Source organism: Lipophrys pholis (genome assembly GCF_963383615.2).
Source record: "Lipophrys pholis genome assembly, chromosome: 2".
NCBI lineage: Eukaryota > Metazoa > Chordata > Actinopteri > Blenniiformes > Blenniidae > Lipophrys > Lipophrys pholis.
The window spans coordinates 13,930,089-13,940,600 of NC_137636.1; the positions used below are offsets into that span (position 1 = coordinate 13,930,089).

General features: G+C 41.6%; 1 protein-coding gene across 1 annotated transcript in view; it reads right to left on the reverse strand.

Moving 5' to 3' along the window:
- galnt18b (UDP-N-acetyl-alpha-D-galactosamine:polypeptide N-acetylgalactosaminyltransferase 18b) overlaps window positions 1-7,998 on the reverse strand; it is a 92,914-nt gene extending 84,916 nt beyond the window's left edge. The window contains exon 1 of the mRNA XM_080458750.1: window positions 7,330-7,998. Coding sequence (XP_080314876.1) covers window positions 7,330-7,567 — 238 coding nt within the window. The 5' untranslated portion in view covers window positions 7,568-7,998. The remainder of the gene's footprint in view (window positions 1-7,329) is intronic.
- Window positions 7,999-10,512: the final 2,514 nt, after the last annotated feature.

The following is a 10,512-nucleotide window of genomic DNA, read 5'->3' on the forward strand; positions in this document are numbered from 1 at the left end:
CAAACCACATTTCTGGCCACTTAGGAGAAAAAAAACAAAAAGATAGACTTTTTTTTCATCCTGCACTTTGAGGGAAAAGTCAAAATGTTGAGAATGAAGTCAAAATACAATGGCAAGAATAAAGTCGACCTTTTGCGATTACAATAGCCAGTGCAGGTGGCTGCTTCTACAAAACGCCTTACAGGCAGTGTGATGACCTGGTGAAGCCATACTTCACACTCGACTGTAGTAACGAAGAAATTCTTTCTCTTTTAGCTCACAAACGCAGTGTCGTTATCAGCATTAGGACTTTAAAGAGCCAGTGCGAAAAAACTGCGACTGTTCTGAAGGATAAACCACACGAGTTTGGAAAAGGTGCAGGAGTATTTACGGATGGACCGGAGGAAGAGTTTCCACTTCGTTCTCAACATTGTATTTTGACTTTCTTTTCAACACTTCAACTTTTCTCTGGATGTGCATGATGAAAAAAGAATCTACCTCCTCTTATTTTTATTTTTTTTCCTCATCATTGGCCGTAATACTCTTCCGTACTGCTGAGTGGTTTGAGATGATTCACAAACAGAACCACACAATTTCTCATCATTTAGTTTCCATCAGTGGGTTTAATGGAAATGTTTCTCAGCTGCACTCAATTTTGTTTTGGCTCTGAGCATTTTGTAAAATGCTACAACACAATGCTATTTTTTTTTTTTCTTGTTATTTTTTTGCTGGTGAAGCATAATGTTTTTCACAGAACATGCTGCTGTTAAGATGCCAAATTGGAATATGTATATGAATGCAATGTTCATGACGCGAGTTTGGAGAGTTGAGTAATTAGCATGCTAATGATTGAGATATCTTTCTCGGGGAAAAACAGAAAACAAAGTTGACTTTAATGGGAAGCTCGTGTCGCTCCGTGTCTGCAGTCTGAGTGCAGACGGTTTTTGTTTAGATGACAGGATGTCAGTCAACAAATCTCTTCCCCTAAAAACCTTTTGTTCTGGAGACTTTCGGCCGCATTCTTATTGGAAAAAAACAGTAAGTTTATTATGGAAATAGTCATTATGTGTGTGTTTGACTTAGTTTACATAAGTTCCTATCCATAAATCTGTGTATGATTGCACAATTGCAATAGGAAATTGATCAATTTAATATACATTGTCAGGGGATGGTCTTTGAATTTACGCTCTTGTAGGAAGGTTTTACTCAGTCTAATTTTGTCTCTTCACAACAGTTTAGCCCTCTGGAGTCATAATAATTAATTGTTTTTATTACCAAACATCCTCCAGTGCATTCCTTACCCCGTATTTCAGTAAGTTCACAATTTATTGGACTCACCACCCAGAATATTCCCATGCTTTATATTGCCGCTCCTCACCCCACAATCTCTCTTACACACACACACACACACACACACACACACACACACACACACACACACACACACACACACACACACACACACACACACACACACACACACACACACACACACACACACACACACACACACACACACACACACACACACACCATCTCCAGCTCTGCCTACAGGCTGCAGACACAGTAAGCACTGACAGATGAATCTGGCTCATAATAAATCCCCAGCAAAATGTTTATAGCCACAGTTGCATTACTTCTCTACGAAGAACAGTAATGCTCTGTGCACTAAAGTTGTACGATGAAATTCTCTTTGCTCTATTTCAACAGATACTTAGGTCCAAGAAGCGCTAAAACTGTACAATGATCGATTCACAAAAAAACCCCAAAAGGTATTATATCACTCACATTTTCACGTGTCTCTCTAAATGTGCCTGAAGTATTCACAACCAGGGATTTTTTTTTTAAGACTGTTGAATATGACTGTATTACTCGTCAGCTCAGTGGGGTTATGGACTTTCTGCCATCATTATCCTGTGGTTGTTGTTGAATCATTTGCCGGTTTCAGCTCGACCTACGTTTCATTTTTAGTCGGAGAAGGGCAACGTTATGCTCCTAGGGTCAGTCAGTTTAGTGCTTAAGGTGCAAAGCTTTATAATAACAGCTTAGAAATGGGGCAGGTACCTGCTTTTTTAGGTAGTTTTTTTAATAAAAATTGTTTTTACACATTTTCATCATTGAACAATGAAATCCTTGAAGTCCCTAAAATAAATTACATAGCCGATTTAGTGCTTTAAAAAAAAGGAAAGAAAATGATATGAAACATAGCAAGCGAAGATGTGTCTTTCAGCAATAAACTGCATGAATCAGTCAAAATATGATGTATGTTAAAACATTTTTTTAGTATCATCCTATTGGTTTTAGGTCACATTTGTTATGTGATGTCATTTGACTGTTGACTTTTTGTCATTCAGCATACAGTAACTCTTTATACGGTAAAGATTATACCTGGTAAACATGAGCATGCCAGCACTGACATTGTGAACGGATGAACATGCTGAAATTAGCATTTAATGTGAAGCACTGCTCAACTCTTAGTTCAATCAAGTCTCAAATATACACAATTTCTCTCAAACGCACAACCAATCAACCGCAATTCAAAGTAACTGCAAGGGTGGCATTTCCACTCGAAGATATGTTTGCACTTTTCTGTCACTCTTAGTTCGTCCTCTCGCTTCTAATCCTCAGCTGCTACTGCCACCCTGGTCGACACGAGAATTTCTTTTGGTATCAGTAAAGTTTTATCTCATCTCACCTCATCTCACCTGCCTGCACCTGCCTCTTAATTACCCAAATTAGGCACTCAGCTTAAGCCCACTAACACTAGTCTTCTGCAGCGTTATTGTGTTACTCCATAGGGAAGAAGCGAATAATGAACTGCTGAGACGGGGGCATCCCTGGTCTCTGGTTCTGTTTATTAGGCATCCCCTGTCAGCACAACATGTGCTCAGGCATACAGCATTTACATTTGCAAGTAAAATGATCACTGCAGCCTAACGTCATGCTGTCTTGATAGCGAAAAACAAAGAAAGCTAGAAACAAAAGCTGCATTATTCTTCTGCACCATGGCAGCACCAATCGTGTCGCTTGTTGCACCGCGTTGCTACCTGCTGCGATAATGAGATCTCAGAGTTTCCAAATGAAAGTCTGAAGTCACATGATAAATGGAAAAAGGCCAATCATTGCTAGAGGTAAGCACCTCTAAAAATGTAGCCCATGAAAAATAAAAAAAATAAAAATCATGTTTCTGTGCTGGAGTGGCGATATATTGGACAGATCTGTTAATCATGTGTGGTAATTTGTTTTGCTGTTAATGTATTCTATTATATCTGCAGAACAAGCATTCACAATATTATTGTGTAAAACTTTAGACATAATTACAATAAATGGAGCTATCTTCGTCTAAAATTGTATGAAAGGGTCCTTTGGCTTGGTTCCACACCATGGGGTTCGAGAATTCACAAGTATGTGTGAGTATAGCACGTACGTTCCAGGGCTGCATACCACAGCCTGCACAAGCATGCACACAAACACCTGCACACATCCATGGAGGCCGGCGTAATCCCGCCTCTTATTTCACTCCCTCGCTCATTTACTCTGACGCTGCACTCGCTGTTACTCTGCAAGATCACATCAGATAAATACCCAGATATAACTGCCGTCTGAGCATCAACAGAAATGCTGATTTCCCGGGTTTCTGAGCCGACTTGGCGGTTGGATTTGCTTGAAGCCATCATGGGAGCTGTCACAATCATTTGAAGCTAAATCATCAGTGAGTTAATCACCATATCTCACAGGCTTTACGGTCATTCAGTCAGGCAGCACACTTTGTACCGCAAAATCATAGAGGTCAAACTGAGCCATGAAACAAGCTGCCTCCTCATGCATACTGTCATAATAAAACTTGACTTTGTTTAATCAGCATGTCTGTAATGGCACACATTCAGGTAAGTCCTGCAGCAGGCCCTCAGGACCGCTGGGGCGTTTTCAACTAAGTATGATATGATGGCGCGTGGTTGACAATCCAGTTTACATTGGATGAAGTCATTCTTAAAGACACTGATCATTAGAATTTGAATTGCAGAACTAAATAGTTATCTTTAGTCTCACTCAGCCTCATTCAGCGAGGGTAATTATGCAGCAACTGATCAGCCAGGTCAGCACACACAATACATACAGTAGGGGAAAAGAAGAACAGGAACATTGATTCATTATAAAGCACCAGTATGCAGAACAACAAACCTGTACAATGGTAAGATATCGTATCAGTCATGAGGCTGATGTACAACTACAACGTACTTAAACAGACACGGTGCTCTGTGTAATAGCAAGCAGCTGCAATATGTTTCCCCATATTAGGATTTTGGTGGTATAAAGCGGAGAGCCCGGCGAACAGGAAACCTCGTGGCGAGCATGTTTGAACCCGCTTAGTCCAGCCATCCACTAAATTCACTGCGGCTGACCGTACTTAATACAAGAAAAGAGTTCAGGCGATTTACGTGCTGCTGCCATGTTGCTTTGTGCTGATAACAAGTAACTTAACTCGATCACTGGTGAAGCTTCTCTGTCTCATCCTGAGTGCAAAGCTGACACCAGAGACGTCTCTCTTGACCGTCCGCAGTGAGTCAGCTAGAATAAATGTTTCACTCTCACATGCAGCACTGCTGCGTGGCGCTCCGGGACCTCATGTTGGCCGCCAGTGCACTAAAACTAAGTGCATGCACAGTTTGCGGCTGTGTGACTTGTGTACAAGGACCCGTACAAAGCTAAAAAATGCATCAGTCTGAATATTAATTTCCAACTTGTCTCCCATAAAGATATAAGTAGAAAATTTATTTTTAAAGATGCTGTCAAAAGTGCTTTAGCGTCTTTCAGGTTCCTCATAAACCGATGACAGTAACAGCCGCTTTAGGAGTCAGAACATGAATCGATTTGCTTTGCAATTTGAACGTATTTTTCTTTTTCTGATAATTGCTTTCTTTGAATTGCAAAGACATTTTTAGAGGGATCAAACTACATGGCAACACTATGAAAATATAGATTGCACTTGAATTAGCAGGACATCCACCTAGGTTGTTAATGCTATAGATACACAATCATTTGTCATTTGCAGTCTTCTCCAGTAATCGCCCCAAAAGATTCAGCTCCCAAACCATGGAAATGATTCATACAGGGATTTACTGTTGTACTAATAATGTGATCTCTGGCACGTCCCCGCAGTCTATGTCATGGCCCTGAAAACAGGTTCACAAACAGAAGTAGGTAGCAGCTCCCAAAGCAGCCTCTAAAGATGCAGTGTGATTGTGCATAAGCTGAGGAGAGAATGAGTGCAGAACAAGTGGAAATGTTTGATATGCATGACGTTTTTAAAACTAATTAAAGAATGGCTGTCCCAGTTTTAAAGGAAGCTTGAAAAGACAATGAGCTGCAGTCGGCTATTAAAGGGAGAGTTTCACATTTGGGAGAGACGTCTATTCTCTTTGTGGAGTTAGAAGAGAGGATTGATACAAAACTACTGATCACAGTGTGAAGACGCGGGCAGCAGCCACATATCTTAGCTTGAAGGCAATAAACGCAAGCATCTCTTGAAATGTACAGAATCCACCGGCCAGCACCTTTTACCAATTAAGATAATATTTTGTGTTTGTTTAATCTGTACAAAATCTCAAAAAGTAAAGACAAAACGGTATGGTTTAAATGGGGTTGTGTATGGGAGTTATTTTTGGCCCTTGTGCAGAAACTTCAGAGATGTAACAAGTTAATTAGTGAGCCTCAGAGGTACTGCGTGCAGGCTTTTTTAACCTTTGGATAGAGCCAGCCAAGTTGTTTCCCTGTTTCCACTCTTTCCTGTGGAGCTCGGCTACGCAGCGGCTGGCTTTCGCCTCGCATTTACAGAAATGAAAGGATTTTCAATCTCTTCATCAAACTTTAATGCAAGGGCGTAAATAAGCACATTCCTGAATATGTCAGAGTTTTTGTTAAAACGGGCACTTCAAAATGTACCGTGTAGGGTCGTCAGCACATCAAGATTAAGCACTCCTCGGATGTCTGAGTTATCTATGTTTACAAGTAATCTTTTGAAGTTGGAAACCTTTCTTCTTTAGTCACAGACGAAGGCTCGCTTAAAAGTAAAATCACTGAAGTCGCCATGTCTACCGTGCTGATTTTTCTGGCACAAATCGAGCATGAAATGATCTTTTCCGTTGACGCAACAGAAGAAACTGAAACATGCACCTTGGTGGTAGGTCGCTGGGGGCGCCTCAATAAAGCTCCACCCTACATATGTCGATGGGTGCCAAGCTGAAATAGAGACCTGCCTCCAGGAGGAATGTTTACCCAGGCTTAGCACAGAGCTTTATTGCTCAAAGAAGCATGAGTAGATTTCTGTCTGCAGTTCAGTTTTGCAGCACCCTTGTGCCATTTCAAATTGGGACCTGCCCAAAGTGAGCCCCCCCCCCCCCCCCCCCCCCCCCCCCAGATGACAAGAATAGCTCTTTTAAAGAAACAGAGTGGAAAGAGATTAACTGTGTGTGATCGTGCGTAAAGTAACTGTACACCAGCTAGGAATCTCAGCAAAAGGGATTCTTGACATTCCTAACAGCACAAGAACATGTCCAATGACGTTCAGGGAGCGGAGAATAAGTTTCTACCATCACATTATGAGGTATCTGCTGGGGAGCCAATCAGAAAATGGTCTTTGCAGGGTTTCTTGCTCTCAAACTGAAACTTACTGCGGCTGTAAATCTTAAAAATATGTTGACATAATATTGTACATCCTTCTTAGCCAACAGGGAACCTTTTATTTGATTTGGTCTCCAAGGGGGTCATTATGTGATGTTGCTGCACATTTTCAAGGTAAATGGAGGTGCAGGGTTTATATGAAATACGGGGAATATACAGTGAATGTCAATGTAATCACAGTCCAAACTAGCCTTGCCACCAGCATACATTTGGCACTCACTAAATGAGATCAGGTCGTTTCAATGTGTGAATGAGAAGGGAAATGATCACCAGATTGAATTCTATGTACCTACACTAGATCAGCAGTTAAATATTGTAATGCTGCAGCCTGCTTACGGCTCACTGTTTGATGCTTGTAACGTTAGGTTGCAGCCTCAACTGTACTAATCCTGGGGGGACACGCAGCTTTTCTTCCTGTGCTTTGTCCTCTCTCACACCCTCTGAATAACCTGATCTTCAAAAGGAAAAAAAACAAACAAAAACAAGTTCGTGCTGCTGTTCCCATTTGCAAACATACATTGCAACACTATGCACCTTGCAAACTGCTCCACGCTGTTAAAAGTGAAAATGCATTCGACCAGTCAAACTTTCCAAGAAAATGATCGTGCTGTGTAATTAGAGTAATATAGCTTTATTACAACAATAAGTTCATAATACGAGATGCTGTACCTTGTATGTGCTGGTTGACCACAGTCTCCAGCCGATCAAGCCTCTGCATGATCCGGAGAGTGTCCCCTCTTTTGTCGCCTTCCAACTTTCTCTCCGGCGGAGGCATCGGGACCTTGATGTAAATGTTGGCGATGTAGTTAGTAACCCATCCGACGTAGAGCAGGCACACGATGTTGGTCATGCCGCTCAGGATTACGCATGTGGACACCAAAGTTTTGGTTCTCCTGGTACAAGCCATGCCGACATCCCTCCATGCAGCCTGCAGTATCCCGTTAAACCGGAGCGCAGGGCGGCCGTCACCCGCAAATAATTAGAGAGAAAAAAGAAAAGAAAAAGAGAACACGCGGAATAATGAAGTTATTTCCAGTGGACTGTGCAGCGGTGCAATATCCAAAGCGCGCAGAGTGCGCTTCAAGAGAGTTTTTAGAGAGAAACGGGTAATCGTCAAATATCTACAGGTGAAGTCTCCCTCTTTCGCTCCATTGTGAAGCTCCGGCGGCTCCGGTTACATATGAGGCTTGTGGAAGCGCCAGAGTCACCGAGCATCCCGCTGCAGCCAATGGGAAGGATGGTGAGGACCGACAGCCTCCGCTCCGCTCCGCGTCCCCGCTGCGCACTGAATCACTGTGAAAGTGGATCTCTCCGGACTACTTCCACACTCCGGGACACAAAGTATCGCAGCCTATTTCTCTTCACACCGCCACACGTTTGCGCCGCCCCGTCATTACGCTGCGTATTTTGCACGGGTGTTTAGTTTATTTTCCATCCAACTGAAGCGTTTTGGCTGAATATGTTCGGGTGCTTGGAGGTGGGTTTTCTTTTAATGCCTCCTGCATGAGGAGATGGCACTTTGAGCGCAAGAACGATGAATATTTCTAAGCAATCTACCTTCTGCAATACTGAATCAAACCACGAGATAGAGACAGCGGGCGTGGTGGTGTCAGGGTGGAGGTCCGACCCTGGTCCCGTGGTCCACCTCTGTGAACCTCTGGACTCGTTTTTCATTTCACAGGAATTAGATCAGATCCAAGATATCCTATCAGGGAAAGCAATTAGGCAGCGTAATCGATTTCGACCAAACTGGAGATTGATTCTAGCCACCATGGACCTTTAAAGTTGTCAAGTATTGGTCATAGCACTAATGTTTGGCTTTTCCATGCTGCTCACAAATGTGAGTGCTTTTACTTATTTGTTTATTTGTATTTTTTGTCGCAGGGGTGGTTGTTCAATTCAGAGACTCAGGGTCCACCAAGAACTATACAGATTTGTAGTTGTGTGGGGCCAGTTGCCTCCAACCTCCTTCTGTTGTTGTGAAGTCGAAGAGCTGAAAGACCTGCATCCTTTTGGATGGCTTTCCAACAGTCAATGCATCTTTGAGACACACCGAAAACAAACCAAAGTGGTTGCTTACAATCTGGCAGCCTACGGTATGATCACACTGTTTAATACATTTTTAACCAATTGTATTGTATTTTTGCTTTTCTCCATAAATAACCAGGTGATAGACGGTGAAATGCAAATGCACAAGTGCAGTTGCTTGGTCCCTGATTTTACCTGCTGGAAGATTGTGGTTGTGGGGAATCACCAGTGCTTGCATGAAAAGCATCAACGGAGGGTGGAATGGGGTTTCTTGCCACTTTTCATGTTGCATCTCAGGGGCCCCTGAAGTAGTCGATACAGTTTCTTGTGCATGAGATGCTATGACTTTCTTGTGAATGCTATATATTTTAATGTATTTTCAATAAGAGCGAGCACAGGAACAGCCTCCAGGGATCAAAGGTGCATCTTTGCCATAACAAAGGTTCTTTTCAGCCCCTGAGAACATTGGCTCCTCAACAACCCTTAGCACATAAAAGCTCATTTATAGTATCCCTGCAGAGTAATTTTCCTGTTTTCATTCGCATAATGCCACATGTGCTAATTCCCATATTTGTGAAACTGTTGCAGTTTTATGGCAGTACATTGTCAGGATTCTGATGATCTGCCAGCTTTGTAGGGTTTCTTTTCTTTTTTGTGGAGCCCAGGTTGGTAGATTTGTCATTTCTTTGTCATTTTATAAGGAGATCAAATCATATTATTATAACACAATGTTCTACCCTGCACTGCATGATCTGAATGCACATAAAAACTTCATGTTTGAGTGAATTTTGGGCTTTTGTATTTTTGATCATGTTTTGACAGTGTTTTTCAGTATCGTCTTTGCCAGATGATTATTTGTTAATAACAGGCTTTGTCATAATCTGCCCGACAGCTAGAGCACAGCGGGCTGCCAGAGTGAAACTATCATGATGAGTGATGAAAAAATAAAAATCACATCAATCTGAGAATTATATTTATAATGGAATAAACAGCTTCTGTTGTGACACTTGATTCCCTGTATTTTTCCTGAATGAGTGAAGAATGTTTGTGCTGTGTGATACAGGAAGAATGCATTACAAATGCTGTCCCATTTCTTTGTTTGCATGGATATCTGAAAAATTGACATTGATATCAAAATGAAATTGAATAGTCTTTTTTTGCAGCTTGAGACAGAGAGACAGCCATTTACAATTTGGATAACAATTACTTTAAACTTTAACATTTGCAATTGCAAGTCTTCCCGTTGGTATTACATTGGCAGTAGGATCCTGACAAAAGCATTCAATATGTTTTATTAGAAAAAAAGAAAGTATTTGTCAGACTTGTGCTTTTCCATCTGTGGCGGCTACAGCAGCCATTACCACTGAGTCATTTAGGTCAATACACTCACACTGTACAATGTACAGAACTTTGTATTCAAAAGATTTGTTCTGAATATCGAATTATATATGTCCTTTATATACCAATACCTTTTGATGTTGGATATTGCTGGCTCTCAAAGTGAAGGAATGGATCGTGGCTTTGAACAGATTAATTCGCCTTCCTCTGGGTGGTATTTTGGGGTACTCAGGAGACAAGGTTTGGCTTCATTAGGAATAACTACATTTTAAAATTGTTTAAATATTTGTGAACATACTAGACAAGTTCATTTGGAGAGGATTTGGTAATTCAGATTTTTTTGGCAACACACATTACAAATGCACCTTATTTGAAATCGGCAGCCTTGCCTCCGATGTCAGAACCCAGCTCCAATGACATACTACCCTCCCCGTCCTGTCTGCTCAGCAGCAGCCATTTATGGCTGTCAGATGATCAATGCAAGAC